This window comes from Vidua chalybeata, chromosome 15 (genome assembly GCF_026979565.1).
Source record: "Vidua chalybeata isolate OUT-0048 chromosome 15, bVidCha1 merged haplotype, whole genome shotgun sequence".
Lineage (NCBI taxonomy): Eukaryota > Metazoa > Chordata > Aves > Passeriformes > Viduidae > Vidua > Vidua chalybeata.
The window spans coordinates 8,739,484-8,760,094 of NC_071544.1; the positions used below are offsets into that span (position 1 = coordinate 8,739,484).

A 20,611-nucleotide genomic window follows, 5' to 3' on the forward strand; every position below is an offset into this window, starting at 1 on the left:
AACAAAACACATAGAGTGAAAAATAGATTAGTCTTTCAAAATCCTTTAATAATTTGAAGTGTTATGGGTATCAGGAACAAAGAAAATACTTGTTAAGTGAAATTTGCCTGAAGAGATGGTCTTACAACCTGACAAAATCAGAACAGAGAGTAAAAAACCAAAAACTGGTAGAGTTGATGATGGCTTGTGCCATGCTGTGCCATACACACAGGGAGTGATCCAAAGATCACAGGCTCCAAAATGGATTTCACACTACGGCTTTTGACATCTGATGAAGTCTTTTGAGAGAGATTATCCTCTTTTCCTGGAGAAAGCAGGATGCTGGCCCCAGTCAGCAGTCTGCACTACCTTTGCTACTTGACTCCCAAAGGGGAAAAATGGAGTCTTCAGTCCTAGCAGCTGGAAGCATTTCCAGAAAAGCATGTAGATATTCGGGAGCAACCTAAATATTGCAGTGTCAGCAAGCCAATTTTCTGTTGTAGTTTAAAAGCAAACTTCTGGCAGCTGCCAGGGAATCCCTTAAGTACATTTAGATCAATGCATGAAGTCAAACCAACTCTTCAATTCCCTCAAGATTAAGAATTAATCCAGTCAGGAAATGGCTGAGCCACTGCTTGACCCTTTTTTCTGTCACAGACCTACCAACCCGGAGGATGCTCCAGCCCACCTCCAAATCCTGCTACACCTGGGCACACAGCAGCCAAGGAAAGGAGAACACGAGCCTTGTCCCTGGCCTCAGCTGGCTCGGGATGTTCCAGTTGCAAACGATAGATCTATTTTACGTATTAGAGCTTGTCTAGACTAAGGAAATGTTCCTGCCATGACTCTGCTGAGGTAATTACACCAGTGTAAACCCCTTTGGGCAAAACAGAGCTTTCAGTGGCCTGATTTAGGCTGGTCACTTGCCAGGATTAGTTCAGCTGGTACCAGCCTGTCCTCCAGGAGCTCCTGCTCCCAGCTGGAATCCCGCACAGAAGTTTTCATCCGTCTCATCTGAAACGTTGGCACTGCCAATCTATCAGTCAAGCCATCCTTATGGGATGGTTGTGCAAATGTTTTTCTCCAAAAGGATGGTAAATAATTAGAAGGCTCTTCTGCTAGTGGAGAACTGATTAATAGGCTATGAAAAAAGAAAAAAAAAAGCTGAAATAAATCTGGGTTTAAAATAAAGAATATTTGGATTTGTATATGCATATCAGGGAAACATGTTTTCCTGCAAATACAATGAAATAGGAAAGCTGATGTAGCACGTTTAACCTGCCAGGGGTAGATGTGTCCCTTACCCACATTAAATGAACTTGTGTGTGAGGACAAAATGTGTCCAAACAGTAAAATGGGAACTACTCCAAACTGATCAATTCAAATGAACAAAAAAAAAAAAACAAAAAAAAAAAAAAAAAAGATTAAAAAATCCCCTAAATTAAATAAATCCGAGGAAGGCCCTTTTAAAGCACAGAAGGTGGAACCCTAGTCTAGGAGAAGTCAGTGGCAACATTTACATTGACTTTAAAGGAGAGGCTTTGCTTACTCTAATGTGTAAAACCACACAGTGCTGCTGTGCATAGCATGGTACAAAATACATGTGCTGAGTTTCACACACAGCATTCAGGGAACATGTTGATAAATGCAGAGTGAGGAACAGGCAGACTAACAGACAGACTTGGTTATATTTTAATCTGGTTTACTGTTACTTGCAGGTGTTGCAGTTAAAATGTTCTAAAAAGTTACTATATAGCCTTAATTCTAAACAGTTACTGGAAGAGCTAGAAATTCTAATAGTAAAGCAAACATGCTCTTTAAAAGGTTCCTTATTAAAAAAAAAAAATTAAAGGGGGGGGGAGAAAGTATGTCTGAAGCACAAAGATGTCATCAGAAAAGTTCCTCAATTCACAGATGGCTGCACCTTTCAAAAAAAATTAAAACAGGAACCCTAGATTGATTTAATCAGCCATACAAGCGAAAAAACGTAATGAAGATATTTAGTGCCAAATTGGTTTCTTGGGACCTTTTCCATGTAAATAATACAAATCAAACCTTGAAGTTCAGTGCAGATATGATCTGACAAGTAAGCCAGGCTTTTTGTTTTCCTTTGATCCAGCTCCAGAAATATTTTATCCAAGGTAAAGTTGGTTTTAAGTGTTTTCCATTTCAGTTTTTAATTTTGGATATGCATCATATAGGAAACTTGCTTATAATGCTTCAAACACCAGTCAGGCTGCACCGACTCATGGCACCAAACCTAAAGATTTTCTTGTATTTGCTCGTAAGAGGGGCAATATCAAGAACTCCCAACATACCACGGGATCAATTTCTATTGCTTGGTTATTTTTAAGGGTACAGGAAATACAGACAACCCCAGCTGAATATTTCCAAATATCAAGACAATCCACCTCCAGTATTTTTTGTACTGTTCCACTTCCCCTAGGTGTGTTGGGAAATAATACTTATGAAGGTAATAAGATGGACAGGCCTTTGCTTTTTAAGTGATTCTCCAAATTCCCCACATACTGCCATTCCCTCAAGATGCCATCTGGGAGCAACAGTGCCTTCTCTTGGAAGAAAATCTTCACGTTAGGGGTTTTTTATTTGGGTTTTTTTTTTTTTTTGGGGGGGGGGGCGTTGTGGGGATCTTTTACATACATATTTTTTCTACTTCTCTGATTCTGTTAAAAATAAAAAATAAAAAAAACTTTTTCTATTCCATTTTTAAACGAGGATGTCGATTCTGCAGTTCAGAACTATATATATATATATATATATATATATATATACCTGACCTTGTTCACAGTTTTTAGTGTTGTATGCCTAAATACAGATTTAGGCACCTTGCTGTAGGCGTGCAGTTTTCAAAAATTCAGCTCTTGTCAATAATGTAAAATCCTGTGGATTCTCTTCCTTCCACAAATTGGTATGTAGTATATTTAGAATTAACAGGGCCCGTTTTCTCTTTTGACTCGAGTATGTGGTGTAAGGTTAATGAAAATAAGATGGATGTTTTATTTTGGGTCTTACATATAATATTATTAAATGTGCCCACCAGAAATGTAGGATAAAATATTTGCTCTGCTTGAAGATTATGTGATATTTGTATTCTAAGCCTCACCACAGTGGGTTTCTTTAAATAGAAGCTATACTTTACTCCTAAATTGCTTAAGGCAAAGGAAGCAGAGATGATGTTTTTATGAATGTTTAAATGCAAATGGAACTGAGAGTGAATGCTATGCTAGCTAACATCAAAGGCTCACCAAAGTCTCTGCATTAATGAGGCTCTTTGTTTCCTGGATCACAGATTACAACAGGTTTCCAACTCATTGCCAAGGCTTTATCTCCATTTGGGAGGGCTGTAAATCTCAGACGATTTTTTTCACATGCAAAACAAGAGGATCATCTGAAAGAAGAAGGAAAAAAAATCTTAAAGTAGCAAATATTTCATTCAAATGATTATTCCTCAAAGTGGCTGCATCTTGTTTTATTTTTGGGATGTTTAAAAGAATGGAAATTTGCCAATGGAGTTTCCTATGGGGCAGCTCATTCATTTGGAAGAGAAAACTAAGCAGGAAAAAAGCAAACAGCATCCTTCCCATCTTCTTCAGCCCGGCATCAACTGTGCCCCAAAATCAGAACAATAATTCTATGTCATGCAAAATCAGCAATTAGCAGAAAGAGATTTTGCTCCATTTAAATATATTCAAGTACTTTTCAAAGTGGCTCCAACTAGTTCTTCTCCTCCCCAAAAAGTAATGAGATTATATCCCTAGTAATAATACCCTAATTAACAAGAAAAATAGGGACCAAGATTTTTAGTTTCCTATTCAAGGGCTGAATGTGACAATATGTTGTATATTGGGTCATAAAAAACAATTTACATGGCGTCATTACAGTCTGTAGCAAAGTCTCCAGGACCCAGGGCTATCTTGTGCAATCTTAATTAAGGAAAATAAATATCGGTGTGTTGTTTTAAGCTACTGGAGACATGCACAGGACCTGTCGTGTGTGATCAGAAGAGATGGGGAGTTTCCTTTTCCATGGGAACTGCTTAAAAAACCCTCCGACGCCGACACACAAGTGTCTAGTGCCTTCGAAATGGGCTGCGAAGATGGTAATTTCTTGTTTCCTGACCCTCGGGGCCAGGCAGGAATACTAATAATTTTCTGCCACCCCACGTCACGTCTGTGCTCCGAAGGGGCCGAGGGCGCGGTGGCGGGAGCACCGCCCGTGCCCGGGTGCGCACGGCGGGTGGCCAGGGGCACCCACGTGTGGCACGGGTGTGTCTGCACCCACAGCTGGGAACGGGCAGCTGTTGTGGGCGCGTGTGCGTGTGTGGAGGGGTACACACGTGTGCTGTGTGTGCCTGTGATGTGTCTCAGTGTGTGGATGCGTGTGCACATCTGTCTGTCTGCGCACACACACGAGTCCTGGCGTTGCAGTGTGTGTTTGTACACACATCCCGATGAGTTTCAGTGCACACATATGTGCTGAGGTGTGTCTGTGTGCACACACACATCCTGATGTCCTGCTGTGTACACACGTGTGTCTGCTCGTGCATGTCTCTCTGTGCACACACACATGTCCTGATGTCCTGCTGTGTGCACACACGTGTTGGTGTGTTCCCATGTGAGCTACGTGTCTGTGTGCACACATGTGCACTGATGTCTGCCAGCTGTACCACGTCTGGCCTTCTGTCCTCTACGTTTAGTCATGTGCTGCTGGCCTGTGCTTGTAGATTCATAGGTGCATGTGAGCATGCAGATGTGTTTGTGTGTGCAGATGTGTGTACAGATGCCTGTGCATGCCAGATGTGTAGCTGTGTGTGCTGATGTGTGCAGTTATGTGTTCTTTTGTGCTGATGTATCTGGGGCGTGGGGCTGTGTGTGTGGATCCTACTGCCGTGTGCTGCTGTGTGAGTGCTCGTGTGTGCCAGATGTGCAGCTGTGCGTGTACACGGGTGTGTGCGTAGCTGTACACACACCCCTGCAGAGGCGTGTGTGGGGCTGTGCAGACCCCGACACGTGCCGATGTGTGCACACACACGTCGGTGTGGATGTGTGTGAGATGTGCGCCTGCAGCTCTGTGTGTGAGGAAGCACAGACGTGTGCAGGTGCGTGCTCAGCTGTGGGCATGCAGGAGTGGCTGCAGGCGAGCTTGTGCCACGCTGCGTGTGCAGATGTGCGTGTGCAGGAATGCGGATGGGCACAGACGTGCACGGGCCGTGTGCGTGTGTGCTCAGATGTGTGTGCAGGCACGTCCGTGTGTACAGGCGTGTGCGCACACAGGTAGGCACACGTGTGAGCGCAGATGTGCCAGCAGAGATGCCTGTGCATACCCGTGTGTGTCACAGATGTGCACACACACCCGGGGCTGCACCAAGCCCCCGATGCTGCCCACCCTCGGGCCACCCCGCACCCGGGAGGGGGTCACCCCGCCGTAGCGCGGTCGGGGGGACGGCGTCGGGCTGGCTGTGCCTTTAATGCAGGGACTCGGCGTCGCAGCGCGCCTGTCAGTGTGCCGTGTCCGCGTGTGTCTCTGTGTGCTCGTACGCGTGTGCGCGCCTCTGCCTGCGTCTGTGTGTCCGTGTGTCCCTGTGTGTGCCCGCCCCCGGCCCCGCCCCGGCGCTGCCAATCACCCGGCGGCCGCTTTGATGTCGCAGCGCTCGCCCGCCGCGCCGCCGCGCTCGCAGTCGGACCGGGCGCTCCGTGCTCCGCCAGCCGCCGGCGCCCGCTGCTCCAGCCAAACTTCCCGGGGCTCGGAGGGCGGGGGGGCGGCGGCGGCACGGGGGGGCCCGTGGAGCCCGGCATCCCGCGACGCCTGCCCGCCCGCAGCCTGCCGAGCCCCCCGCGAGCTGCCGGAGCTGGGAGGGAAGAAGGGGGGGGCAAAGAAAAGAGTGACGAGGGAAGAGCAATTCTAATTTTTTTTTTTTTTTTAAGGAAAGATTTAAAGGGAATTTGGAAAGGGGGAACAAAATTAAAGGGGAAAAAAAGTTTAAAAGTTAAAAGGAAAGGAGGAAAAAAACTTTTAAAAGAAAAATTCAAGAGGGAGGTTTTTTTTTGTTTTTTTGTTTTGTTTTGTTTTGTTTTGTTTTTAAGAGGAGGGAAAAAATAATTGAGGGAGAGAAAAAAATAATAATTGCGAAGGGCTTGATCCGGGAGAACAATACTCGCCGGGAAAGTTGCTGCGCGGCGGGGAGGGAGCGGCGGGAGGAAAATGCCGCAGCTGGGCAGCGGCGGCGGGGACGACCTGGGCGCCACGGACGAGATGCTGGCCTTCAAGGACGAGGGCGAGCAGGAGGAGAAGATCCCCGAGAACGCCTTCACCGAGCGCGACCTGGCCGACCTCAAGTCCTCGCTGGTGAACGAGTCCGAAGGCAGCGGCAGCCCGGCCGCCGCCGCCGCCGATCCCGAGGTGAGCCGGGCCGGACCGGCCCCGCACGGCGGCCCCGCGCCCCCCGCCCCGCCGCGGCCCCCGCCCCACGCCCCCGCGCTGCCCCTCTCTCTCCTCCCCGTGCAGGCCCTCCGGCGAGTGCAGGATCCGCAGAGGGTGTACCAGGAGAAGCTCCCGGACCACATGGATGATGGTTAGTCACATCAACCTCCGCGTGTCTCTGTGTGTCCCCCTCTCCTCATTCCCGGTTCCTGCTGGTCTTCCCCAGTGTGCCCCGTGTAGTGCTTGACCCCCGGTTCCCCAGCCCATCACCCTGACACCCCTGGGAGTGAGGGATGCTAGCCTGGTCACCACAACCCCCAGCGGGAAAGCTACTCCTGACAGCACCGAGGCTTCCCAGTGTCCCCACTGCGGGAGTCTGCACCCGTGGGGGACCCTGGCACTCCCCAACACCTTCTCTGAGGAGTATGGGACAAAAAGACTCCCACAAGATGCTGTAACCTCTTTGGGACCCCTGACAGGCAGAGGAGTCACCTGTCATAAGAAAAATTTTGACAGGGAACATTGATTTCAGCAGGTATGAAACATCAGGACCCAGGGATGTATAAAGGATCTGCCTATTCTGGTTACCCTTTCCTGATGCTCTCAGATCCGTATCTGCCCAATGGATCTATGTCACCTCTGGTGAGTTCCTCCTCTCCTTATGGAGAAGTTTTGTGGCCTCTTTCACTGCTGAAGTATGTTGCAGGTATTGTGCAGGCACCTACACGTGCTTTTTTCCTGACAAATTGGAGCCCAGTTTCTGAAATAGCTGGACGCTGTTCTGTCCAAGCCAAAAGGAAAAGCAGTGGGATGGGGGAAGAGATGCTTGGCAGGAAGCGCCTGCTTCGCTCTGAGTTTGCTGGAGGAGCTGCTTTTCCAGTCTCCTCATCCTCTAGGTTTGGCTTTACTCTTCCAGGAGTCAAATCCTTATATCTCATGGAAGAGTGTCCCTTCCTTTTTCTGGGTCACGGGCTTTGGAGGGAGCAGCTCCTGGTCTTTGTATTCATGTTCGGGGATATGTCCCGCAGCTGAGCTTGTGTGTTAGGGCTCTGTTGTGGATGATGGCCCAGAAAATGGATCTTGTGCTTCTAAAATGGCAATAGAGGTTTTTAGGAAAAGGCTTTGTGCTGCTGGAGGACTGTTCCCATCTTTCTCCTGGAAAGTTTTTCCCTCTCAGTTTAAATCAGCTTTAGTAATTCCGTATGTTCTCATGTTTCTAAGTTTTGCTGTCTAAGTGATTAAACTAAAGTCTTCTTTACAAAAGCTGTTTTTTTCTGTCACCATCTCGATCAGAACTTCAGAAAATAATGTCCTGACATTGCAGCAGACAGTCAATGCTGGTGTCACTCCTGGGAGCCGGCACTGCTGCGTTTGTTTCAGACATTGTTCCTCCGCATTAGCCAGCAGCAAGTGAGGACAGAGTGTAATTTGGTTTATTTCAGGTTTTAACCTTTAAAGGGATAAAGTTTAAAAGAATATGTAAACCTGTCCTTAGTTCCAGTCATTTGTTCACAAGAGGGGTAGGATGTCAAACTGGTGTTAGGAAAAATGGATGGATTGTGGAGTATGAAACTTAGAATTACTTGTGGAAATCAGTGCCGTACCCTCACACCTGACCCAGCTGGCCTGGGTAGCAGGAGACAGGTCCCTGCCTGTACCCCACACAGCTTTTCGTAGGAGATTCAGTTTTCCTGGCTGCAGACTGCTGGAACTTTGCTGAAGTTTGTAGATATTAGGGATCTATCCCTAAATTTTTAAGTCTTCCTTCAGTTTACAGCAAGAAAATATGTGTTTGCAGGGCAGGGCACATTTATGTTGTTGTAACCCAAATAAGCATTTCTTCTGATGCTTCCCACCTTATCCAGGTAGCAGGTATCCCCCTCATTCACCAAAATATTAAGTTGTTCTCTTCCTGATAAACTTTAAATGTTTTTAATTTTCTCTTATGTAAACACACTTAATTTTCTCCCTGAGATAGAATTTGGGTAAATCCAGAGTTACATTAGTCCAGCATCTTTTTGCTATGGTGGAATATTTCTTTTAATTTTAAATCTTCTAGATGGGCAGCAAAGTGCAATAGCCTATTTATCAGTAGCTAGGCTATAAAGTAGATTGTGGTTTAGGAATCACCTTTTCCCTTGATAATAGAAAAAAATCCAAGCAGTTGCTGTCAGAGCAGCAGACAGGAGCAAATGGACTGTGCAGAACTCAAAGAGGAGAAGATACAAGCAGCAGAGAAGGAAAGATCCCGTCCCCTTGAGAGCCATCAAAATCATCCAGTGCCTCAAACAGCTTCCTTTAGGCCTGTTTGGATCCTGCCATAGTTTATGAAGAGCTGATTTGATGTTTTCAGTTAAAAACCTGGCAGATGGGGGAAGATTTCTTCCTCATGAAGGCTGGTCTTGCTTTTTTTTTTTTTTTCAACTTATTACAATAACTATTTCAATATATTATTCTGAGCGATTTTGTCTTACATTTGTATTGACTCTGCAAGGATTATCATGGTAGATTATGGATTGCTCTTATATAGATTTATTGCTGCTGTGTGCATTATATAAAGTGTGGGCTATAATCTGGTGGCTGCTTCCAATAATCGAGGAGGTCAGATCTGTGACCGAAGATTGCAGATACTTAACCATCCATAAAAGTGTGTTTAATTAACACTTTAGCACAAGTACAGTCAGGGAGGAGGGTTGTGTGAGTGAATAGGATTACGTATCACAATCATGCGTGCACTTGATAGTGGAGATTGTATTTTGGTTAATGAGGCTTCCTGGAAACAGTTGTTTGCAAGTAGAATTAATTTTAGAATCTTAAAAAAAAAAATCAATTAAAAAATTAAACCAGGAGTACTTTGGCAAACTGTCAGGGCTTTACATTGAAAACAGTAATTTGCCTGATTGAAAACAGAGTATAACTCCCTGAAAGATTCAGAGCAGCCGGCATCGAGGCTGGGGCTGAGCCCCTGCCCTGCAACGCTCTCTAAAACCACATTTTTTTCAGTGGGCTCCCCATGAACCCTGTGAGGGAGCTGCGAGTGGCTCTGGACTGGCTCCAGCGCCTGCCTGGCTGGGTGTGTTGCTACCAGCAGTACCGGGGTGCTGCTTTCCTATTTTCTTTCTGATTTTGTCAGCAGCACCACTTTTGCTTTGTTTCCCTCAAGGTGGTTGTAGCCACTAACTGTTATGCTGCTCACCCGAGCATCCTGCTCAGGTGAGCAAAAATTGCCTCTTTTTACCAAAACACACCCATCCATGTTATTTATGTTCTCTGCTGCTGCTCCAGAGTGATGCTCTGAAGATGGCTGGGTACCTGCCATCAGCAGCCTGGCCAAGCCCAGCTGATGCTCCCTGGAGGGCCAGCAGCAGAGAGGGTGGCAGGAGCTCCCCGCAGCAGGGTGGCCCTCCTTGGCTGAAGGTGGCAAATGCCAGTGTGGGATGATTCAGCTGGAGTGCTGCTGGTTTGGGCAGGCACAGGTTTCCTGGACTGGCAGTGGAGCTGTCGCTGGGGGCGTGGGCAGGGTGAAGGCACTTCTGGAGCTGAGGACAAGGCAGAGGGCTGAGCCCAGGTGTCCCTTGTTCTGGGAGCTGTGAACCCCTTCAGCTGCCAGGCTGGGGAGGGCACACTCGGTCCGGGGTGTTTAAGAGCATCTTGGCATAGCCTGTGTGTGCATCTGAAATCCTGACACTCTGCAAGCCCCAGGAGAGCCATCTCTCACGTGGCTCTCGGGTGTTGTGTGAGTGGTCGTTCAAAGCTCCGCTTTATCCCATCTTCTGCAAGGTTCAGCTTTCCCCAGAGTGAAATATATAGGATTTACGGGTTAAAAATCTGTAAGAAACTTCCAAAGAATATGAACAAGTTGAGGAACTGTTTTTCTAAATTAAATATAAAATCATAAAACTATATCCTTTTTTAAATAGTACAAATGACTTTAAATCAAATTAAGGTACATCCTTAGTAAGAGCAGCAGCCTTTTAGGTGGTTACAAACATTAGAGGTCAGACATGGTCAAACATGTTAACACTTTGATCAGATTAAAATATTTTTCTTGCTACAGTTGTGTAATTGAGTTTAGACCTGAGGGGGTTTTCTGAACATTGTTATATCTTGTACTATGTGGTAGTTAAATGGTAAAAGGCGCTCTTGTAAGTTCCTTTAAGTTCTTTTTGTAAATAGGGTTATAAAATAGGGGAATGAGCCATGCTGCCCTGTATATAGGGCACAAGGTCTCCCTGCTCCCATTGATGGGACAGATTTGAGAGGAGCTCCTCACACCTTCTGTATACTTCAGATGTGTTTGGTGAGTGTGTGAGGAGTGTAAAGGCAGAATTAAAATGTTCTGCATGTAAAGCTGAGGCACTGGACTTTCTGTCTGTGTGAGAAACAGAAGTTTAAGAGCTTCTGTTTCTTTGGAAAACAGACACTACCTCATTTTCTTAATTACTAAGTTGTCAAACCAGAGCTTACATGGGAGCAGAAGAATGGGGGTACCTCCCCAAACGCTGCACAGCTGAAGTCCCCAAATAAGGCAGCAGGACTCACAAATAATGTGGCTTTTCAGAGCCTGGTCCCTGTGGTCCGCTGTACTCCTTGAGCTTGTTCAGAGGGTATGAAATGTCCCCTTGGGCAGGGCAAGATGAAAGTGCAGTTACTGCTGGCCTAGGGCCACAGCGCCCAAATGTCTAACACGAGGTCAAAAAAGCACGGAGCTACAGTCTAGGGCTGCTCTTCACTGGACAGAAGCTGAAGCAGCAGCAGCTGAGGTGCAGGACATGGCTGCTTCTGCTGCATCCCCTTCCCCAAGGCTGCTCCATCCCTCTGCAGGAGGAGACTGTGGCCCCCACAGCAGCTGGCGGAAGGAAATCTGCAGCTCAGCTGTTTCTCTGCCTCTCTGTCCTGACTTGCACTGTCAGGGCAATAGTTTAGTATTGCTTTTTCCTGTGTTGGGTTCTGGTCTTGTTGAAACCAGTGGGAAAGCTCCCTGGAGTCACCGTGCGATGGGGATTTGTTGCTGTGAGAGGGCTGCTGCATCCCTCTCCAGATGTTGTGTGTGGAGGGAGGAAGGAAGGCAGCTGGGAGCCAGCAGTAGCTCTGTGTGTTCCAGCAGTGCCTGCTGTTGTGGGAGAGCAGCATCCCAGCCAGGTTCCCTGGCAGCAGGGCTCGCACTGTGGGACCTCACCAGGATGGTTCCCTGTCCCCAGGAATTGTTACATTGCCGGCACACAGTGTTAGGAGTGCGGTGCTGCTGATGGACCTCCTGGCAGACAGACAGATGAGTAATTTATTCCCTCCTGACCAAAGCAAATCCACTTCTTTCAGCTCTTCTACCTAGCTTGAAATAAAATAATATTGAAAATAATGTTTTATGTTGAAGCACAGTTTTGGATACGTGGATGTACCAAGGCACAGGGCTTACGAGGTCATTTATTGCATGTCTGATTCAGTCTTGGTTTCCCCCAAGGAAAATTCTTGTGTTAATTTCTGAGTTCATATCACACCCTCAATTTTGAAGCAGAACTTCCCTTTGAAATAAATTAGAGAGTTCTGCTTAAGAAGCAGCGACATGATACAGCACTGGATGTGTGTGGTCTAATATAGCCTTATTTTTAAAATTGTTTGGAATGAAAAAAAGAGAAAGCAAAATGTCACAGGGAAACAAAAGCAAGTTTTATGTAAATCTGTGCATGTGAATAAGTGTGCACGTGATCCAGACAGTTCAACAATATCTGGTCTCCCACTGGGATTCCTTCACGGGCTACCCTGGAACTGGCTTCCCAGGCATGGGATGCTTTGTTGGCAGGGAGTTGCTATGAGATATGTATGGTAAAGGCCCTGTTCCTGCAAATTTCCAACCATTGCTGTGTGTGGAATTTTAGGGGTTTGACTGGTTGAGAATCTGGAGAGAAAAGCAAAAACTTAACATCAACTCGAGTTCCCAAAGCTCATTCATGTTAATGATTAGTGGTTTTGAAATTTTAGCTGTGAAGAACAAAGTGATTTGGGTTTGAGTGGCACATGGCATGTCCAAGATGAGAAGTGCCGAGCTGGTCTGGTATCCAAAGCTGTAACTGAGAGAAGGGGGAGCAGGAGGAGCTCTGCAATGTGCTCACTCATGTGTTGCCTCACAGCTTGTGGTCCCTCTCATGCCATGACTCTATTGGCACCATTAAATTCCTGCACTAGGGTAAAAACCCTGGCTAATCCATGCAGTGGGGTGTGCTGGCATTTGCTCTGGCGAGGTACCCGGTCCAGTAACACGGCGTGTGTTCCTGTGACTAAACAGACCTTGCTGGCTCCGGAGGGATGACTCTCTTGCCTGTTGTCAGAGATCTTCTGCATAGGGCCAGATCCTAATCACAGGCTGAACCCTCTCTATCTGTAGTGTGATCTGCAAGGGAAGCAGGATTTTGGGATATGGGTTGGTGTGAGCTGCACACCTAAGATGGCAATCTGGTGTGGACTGTGTGTGTCTGTGTGTACATGGCATGGTGGTTATGGGCAGAGCAGAGCCTAGTGCTGAGAAACATCAATAGTTTTAAGGAAGCATCTACAGCTTGCCATTAACTTCACATCTGCAGTTCTTTATCTGCCTTTTGGCCATGATTCATCAGTCTTTGTTTCCTATGGGTTGGCCTTTGAGCCCCCTTGCCAATTCACCACAGAGGAGGTGAGGAAGGACCTGAGCACTTGTGAGCATCGTTACTCTGGCAGGGAGGCTGAGCTGGACAGAGTAGGTTTGGGTGAACAGGAGTCAGACAGGTCCTGCTCCTCACTTACTAAAACTTCCTGCACTTCCCTTGTCTGTTCCATTGATTTGAACAGGGACTAGGTGCCAAAACTGCCTTCTTGAAGGCATGACCACTGTGGGAGCTTCTCTTTATCCTGCCATGGGCAGGGATACCAGCCACTATTCCAGGTTGCTCAGGGCCCTTGGTTTCCCATGCCTTTGCCATTGCACCTCACTGCTCGGGGAGCCAGGAGATGGCTTATGTCAGCATCTCTGCCAGCCTGATGTACACATGCTCTTGCCTCATTTACCAATGGTGGGTGGAGGGCACAGCAATAGGACAGTAGGTACCAGTTACTTCCTGAACTCTTTGCAGAGCCACTGCAGCAGGGAAAGCTTCTCAGCCTGATCAAATCTCAGGCTGGTGCCAAGCAGGGATGTGTGAGTCCCCCCTCTAGGCTCTTTCATTGCTGTACTTTCAATCTCTCTTTAAAAAAAAAGGCTATAACAAGATACTTGCTCATTAGTCTCTGTGTCTGGAGGATGAAACAAAGGTTTGGTAGACAAACAGGTGACTCAGAGGGTTGGATACAGGATACAGAGCTGTTCACTTCCTAGTTTCCAGTTTTAATCCAGCTGAATCAGTAAACTCCAGGTGCCTGTTCTGTCTGCTGGCTTGTCCAGTGGTCTGTCTGAGAGGGCACAGCTCTCTCCAGGCCCCAGGCAGTGCATGTGTTTCATGGGGTGAACGTCCAAAGATGCTGCAAAGTCTGGACCAAACCCTCTGTGAACATCAACCATGCTCTTGTTCTCACCATGAGACTGCCAGTTCCGCACATGCTGGTGGCTCACAAACCCACTGACTGTTTCATAAAGGAAAGGTTTGCAACACCATGTGCCTCTAAGGCTTGGTTACAGCAGGATCTTTTTCTTGGTGGGTTATCTTAGACAAAGAGCTCTTACCTTCACCTCCTTAAAGAGCAACTTAGCACTGCTCTGTCACTTGTTTTTGCCTATGACTCTTTATAATTTAGGATCATAAAGTCATTTGTGCTGGAAAAGCCCTCTAAGATCATTGAGTCCAGTCTTTAACCCAGCACCAACAAGGCTACCACTAAAACATGTCCCCAAGTACCACATCTACACATCTTCTAAATCTCTTCAGGAATAGTGACTCCACCACTTCCTGAACAGCCTATGCCAGGGCTTGTCAGCTTCTTCAGTGAAGAAATTTTCCTTACAATCCAATCTGAATGTCCCCCTGGTGCAACTTGAGGCCATTGCCTCATCCTATTGCCTCTTACTTGGGAGAAGAGACTGAAGTCCCTCCAAACCTGGCTCTACTCTCCTTTCAGGTAGTTTTAGACAGCAAGGAGCACTCCCCTGAGTGTCCTTTTCTCCAGGCTGAGCCCCTCCATGTCCCTCAGCTGCTCCTAATCAGACTTGTACTCCAGACTTTTCATCAGCTCCATTGTCTTTCTCTGGACATGCTGTTTTATGACCATTCCCAATGAAGAACTCTTCCACCACCACCCCCTCTATGAAGTGGCTTCATGGAGAAAGTAGGACACTTGGTCAGTAAAAGGGTTAACAGAAAGTGATGAAATCAGCTGTCCCCATGCAGAGCATCCTGCTAGCTGGAGGTGCTGGGCAAGAGGTCACCAAAGTGGCTTTAAACCACTGCTCCTCTCCCATTCCCCACCTCTGTGCTAAACACAGCTCAGCTGCCATGAGAAGAATCTGCTTCATTGTGTTTCACAGGGTCCCAAAATTAGTATTTTATGAAAGAAAACAATAAACTCAACAATGCTGTGGTAAGTTTTTGAAACCAAAGTAAAACTGGATACTAGAATCTAGAGCACTTTTCCCCTCTGGTTATAACAACTTTGCATTTGATTAAATGATAGGCAAAAAAAAAGTCTCAACAGTATCTCCTTTGTTCCATTGAAAAATCTGGAACTGTAATATACAAAGTACATGTCTGCCTTGAGGAGCTACATAGTAATCACAGACTGACCAAAATAAGACGACTTTTTTTTTTTTTTTTTAAGTGATTCAGCTTGTCTGCTCTGTGTTGTATTTTTCTGCTGTACTATGCTCTGAGGAGTGGTGTAGATGAGTGTAAACTGAGGTTCTGCTCTGATGGGACCTGCACAAAAGTAAAATGTGAAATCTCAAGGTCATAAAGTGTGTTTGATTGGGTGCAAGGGGGCTGTGATTATAAAGGCACTTAGGAAAAGACTTTTTGAGTCACTGGGAAGAAACTCTGCAGCAAAATGCTGACAAAGGATCAGAAATGTGGCATTTTTATTCTGACACTGAGGATATGGCACTGCGGAGATTGCTTTCATGTTTAGGAAATAAACCATTGTAAGATCTACCACATGAAAATTTGTTGTTCTTAGCATGGAGAGGCAGATGAGGTGATTCTTGTTACGTGCTGCTGCCCTGGAATTACTGGTGTGGGAGTCAGGATAGTGAGGAGTTGATGTCTTTGGATTCTAAGTGGGAGACAGCACAACCCCTGACACCACCAAACACCAGGGCGAAAGCTGGCCTTTGAGCTTTGGCTTCTTGCTATAGCTTACAGACTGTGGCATTGCCAGATTTGGAATCTCACCATCCAAAAAAATATATGGATTTACAAATCCAAGTGATGTTTTGCAAGATTGCATCATGCTGTGCTGAGTATTCCTTGGAGTGCTTAGATAAATTAAATAAATAGATAAATTAAGTATGCATATTAACCCAAAATTGAAACCAGAAGCAATAACATAAAATAAGAAATAAAATTTTAGAAAAATTAAATAAACATCCAAACCTTTTTTTTTACTTTCTCTGATACAAAGCAATTTCTCCTGGACTGTACACCATATGCAACACATTATAAATGCTCTTGTAAAATCCACGTCATTATACCACATGAAAGGCCAGGTCCTAAAATAGCCATTCAGAGAGGATGCAGGCTAGTAGCAATTTTGGTGATCATGAAATAGTTGACATCTTTATGCATGCACACCCATGGAAAACTTTGACTTTTGAATATTAGCAACTTTATGGAGTTTTACATCTCATCCCATGGATAGTCCTTTACCCAGGGGCATTAATTTCTGATCTTATTCCCATTTTTCTAACCCTGATTTTATTGAGAAAATGGATACGTTACTCTTTTGTTTGGTTTTGTTTTTAGATTTTATGTGAAACTCTTTCCTTGCTATCAGTTTGACAGTGGTTGGCAATATCAATTGTCTCCCAGCAGGGAAATATATGTTTTTTTCCTGCAATAGACACACACACATCCCTGGTGTTTTGAGGAACTAACTGTTAAAATGTAAACCTAGAGCATTAGATAATAACACTTGAAGCTGCCACGTCTATACAGCCTTTGTATCTGGTGTAGAATTCAAAAGAAAGTAAATGAAATTTGCAGTAATTACAGAGTAATGTATCCACAACAAAAAAATTTCTTCCTTGTCCCAGTGATCAGAACTTGGCTTTTGTTTTGGAATATGAAAGGCTGCAGCCTCCTGCCTTCGCTGTGTTCACAGCAAAGCCCTGGCTGGGATCAACTGCCATAGCTCTGGGATAGACAACAGAGTCCTGCCAGCTGATATCGCTTGAGATCTTTTTGAAGAGCTCATCAGATTGGGTTTTATTGCTGTTGTGTTTCGGTTTTCGCTTGTTATTTGTTTGAAACATTACTATAGGGATAGTTTTCTGAAAAAGGTTGGAATCTTCAGTGCTGATCTCTCTTGTTTGCATTTTTCTTTTGTAAGTAATATCACGGTGCTGGAGATGCACACCTTCACTTGAGGGTTCCTGAAGTCTGTGGTTTAAGCCTGTCCTGGATTTTAAGTGTGTGGCCCTTCTAAAACCACTTGGAAACAGTCTATATCCTCAAAATAAGTTTGCTTCTGGAATTGGAGCAGGATCTGTGGAGATGGCAAGTGAAATAACAGGGTGTTGAAGAAAATGACATTGCTTCTGAAATAGTTGGCATGAAAATCATGAAGTCTGAAGTTTCATTCAAATCAGATGCAGCTCTGGTTATTGTGGGGCAGGACGTGAACTCGCCCAGCAGTGCAGCTCCAAGGGATTTACAGGGAGGTGTACAGTTGTTCCAGGTTTTTTTAACTGCAGGGCAGCTCTTGTCCCTTGTCCTGGGCAGGGGTCCTCTTCCAAGGCAAACAGGCTCACCAGTTTTTATCTTGGTCAGTTGACTTCTTGCAGGCTGTTAACAATTCTGAAGAATCAAATGCTGTAAAATGACATCACGGAAGTGGGTTTGCTGTTGCTAATTTAGCTCCCTAGAACAGCTGGACTAGGGGACATGAGAACACCTTGACAAGGCAATAGTTTTATAGTGTAAATGCATTAATTTCTATGTGAAGTCATCAGCAATTGAAGGATCTCTTTCCAACTGAGGGCTGAGAAATTTTGGCTCCTTTTGGCATCCTGCTATTTATAATGCAACAGACGGTGGTGTTTAGAAAAAGCTAAAAAGTTTTCATGCTTCTGGCTTGAAGCTGGCATCATGCTTAAGCCCTTTTCTCTTTCCCATAATTAATTGGGTGGCTGAAAATGGGGTTATATCTGGCAACATCAGTTTTTTACTATTTTGGTGAGCTCAGGTTTTTCTGCTAGGAGCAGAATTCAGGTAAAAGCATCAAATGTTCCTGGTTGGGACTTGTGACAGCACTTGAATACAAGAGCTGTTGTAGAGAAAATTTAATTTCTTGACTCAAGAGTACAGAAAATTACCTGATATGTTAGTGCCAATTGTTTGGCTATTGCCATTTACTGGAACTAGTGTATAACTACATGCATGTATTCAAACTTCACAAAATAGAACGTTTTCAAATTGCAATACACTATTTGTACAGATCTAGCACGTGGATCTGCTTATATTTATAAGTGTGAAGCATGTGATGGATGAGGCAGGCTGCAGCGAATCCCTGAAAGATCAGCTCCCATATCCAAAAGCATCACTCTTCATCCAAATTTCCTGCTGAAGCCAGTGGTAAATGCCTGACTGTGGGGTGGGCACGTTGCTGTTTCCGTGGGCAGGAGCTGCCTCTCTCCTGCCTGCGCCCCGGGAGCTCGTTTGATATGGGAGCTGAGCGATCCTCTTACCAGAGAGCACCAGGTGCTGTGGCAGACGGCGTAAATAGCCAAATAAACAGACATGAGTAGCACCAGTTGTTTATGTGTTAACACAGGATGTTCTCAAAATCAGGTAAGAAGTGAGGCATGTTACCAAGTTTTATAGCAGAGGAACCGGATAGTCTTGTAACTGCCGTGCATGGCCACGGCAGAGGAAGCATGGTTTTATCCCAGCTTCAGCTCCTAGTCTCAGAGGAGCTTGTTTTTCTGTGACTCAGTTTCCCTCAGGAGCATTAGGAGCTTTATCATTTCATGTGTAAACGATGCTTGGAGAGCACGGCAATGTCGATACTGAAACAAAACATAAAATCCCACACAGGCTGCTGCAGGAGGGGATGTTTCAGAAGAGGACTGATCAGAGAAGGACTAGCCTAAAAGAGTGAGCTGTGCTGCTTATAAGACCACTTACTTCAAGATAATAAACAACTTGTAATTTCATAATCTTTTAGGAAGTTGCAGGTGGCCCTAAGACCACAACTCCTTCAAGGCAGCTGGCATCTTGCTTTAAAAACAAATCACCTTCTCAGCCTAAACGATAATTTCACAGAGTGGCATCAGCTGGATGGCAACAATGATGGCATGGTCCAACATGTTGTCTGAAATACACGTGACACACAAATCCTTGTTATTAAACCAGGAACAAATGTCATTTATTTACCCACTTGTAATATGGTGATGAGAACAACCTCCAAGATCACACAGCATAGCTTTTAGACACATGTACCAAACCTCTGGATGCATAATTCAAACACTTTGTCATGAAGAATCAGTCTATTTATCTTGGAACCTTTTTTACTTAAACAGTAATCTCTAGGAAATCATTTAACAGTAGTTTGCTGCCAGTTGTCAGTTAATGGCTTGAGGCAAAATCTGAAGCAGATGAAAACTTTTCCAGGGAGATGCTGCTGTCGCATGGGGTGCAGAAAGGTTTATAGCAGAAAGCAAGAGAGGAGGCGGTCAGATGAGTTCAGTCCAACTTTTAGAATCATGAGGAAAATTGGCACAACAGGGCAAAGACGGCTTTTGCAAGCACATCATGTGTAGAATGTGAAAGCCATCAATTGCACCCATGTCAACTTCTAAGCCTAAATTTTCCTTACTGGTCGCTCCAGGTGTGTGTGTGTGTGGAGGCCAAAACCACATGTGTTTGTGGTGGCTGGGGCTCTGCCTCGCTTCTTTGCATCCTGGACATTTCTGCATCTCTGTATCCAGGTATCTCTGTGTCTCTGCATCCCGGGCATCTCTGAATATGTGTCCTGGGCATCTGCATCTCTGCATCCCAGTATCTCCACATCCTTAGGCACCTCCCCATCCCAGATGCAGAGGCAGCCAGGTGGGAGAGCCGGGGTGCAGCCCCCCCTACTCAGTTGGGGTGCTGCAGGGTGTCTGCCAGGGCAGCAGAGTCCTCCAGCTCTCAGATGTTATCGCTTCTCTCTAAAAGTCTAGCAGCGAGTTTCAGTTAGGTAATGAGTTATCTGATTTCCCTTTAATCTGGGCAGCATCACTCCAGCGCGATAACCTCGAATCGCTGTTTATCTCACGCTCAGTGCTGCAGGAACAAAATTGGTGAGAATGGGTGAAAATTCACTGGAAAAGGAGCTGAAAAAAAGTTGCCCTAGTCTGCACCAAATTCTTCCTTTTTGCAGCAGGTGCAGGTGAGAAATATCTGCCCCGAGTTGAAATTCTCCCAAGAGGCCACAAAATCCAGCTGAAGTCAATGCCACTTCCCTGCAGCATTATCTCCCACTCAGTGCTGTCTGCCCACAGAGCATGGTAGGGTGTAGGAACTGGCAGGGGATTAATGGCAGCCTGGTTCATAAAAAACTCCGCTGCCAGAAGGACGTGGGACCCAGACAGAAGTAAAGAGGGGCTGGTTCTCTCTGCAGATGCCCCCAAGTGCTATTTGTCTGAGAGCAGATTTTCCCACAGATCTTTGGCCTTCATATTATTTGAAGAACCCCCTCTGCAGCTGCAATCCTTCCCTCCCCCGAGGGAAAAACAGGGTGGTAACTTTGTGAACTGAATGGTGTGGAGGTTTAGGAGTACTGCCATGGGAGGGGAAGATTTGGCTCATTAGCGTGGAACATTGTGTTGCCAGGAACAGAGTTTTGGGGCAGAACTAATAACATGGAAGCAGATGCAGTCAGCTTTTATTAAACTGGTTTGTAGATGACTTTAAATAGGGAACAGTTGTATCTGGGGCTTTCCTTGTAAGAGGCAGAATGACAGACCCCAGCAGAAGCAGAATGTGGCTTAGATGCTGGATAAAAAGCACACACGAGCTAACAAATTTCTCGATGT

General features: G+C 45.6%; 1 protein-coding gene across 5 annotated transcripts in view; it reads left to right on the forward strand.

The window, feature by feature from the left end:
• Positions 1–5,671: 5,671 nt before the first annotated feature.
• The window catches only part of TCF7 (transcription factor 7), a 69,572-nt gene continuing 54,632 nt past the window's right edge, over positions 5,672–20,611 (forward strand). For 3 of the 5 annotated variants that reach the window (XM_053956481.1, XM_053956477.1, XM_053956479.1), the window contains exons 1-3: positions 5,672–6,399; positions 6,505–6,571; positions 6,956–7,062. In XM_053956481.1, the coding sequence (XP_053812456.1) occupies positions 6,202–6,399; positions 6,505–6,571; positions 6,956–7,062 (372 nt within the window). In that variant the 5' untranslated portion in view covers positions 5,672–6,201. Of the gene's footprint in view, positions 6,400–6,504; positions 6,572–6,952; positions 7,063–20,611 lie in introns of all 5 variants that reach the window. The other 2 variants (XM_053956476.1, XM_053956478.1) reach the window with 1 other exon arrangement.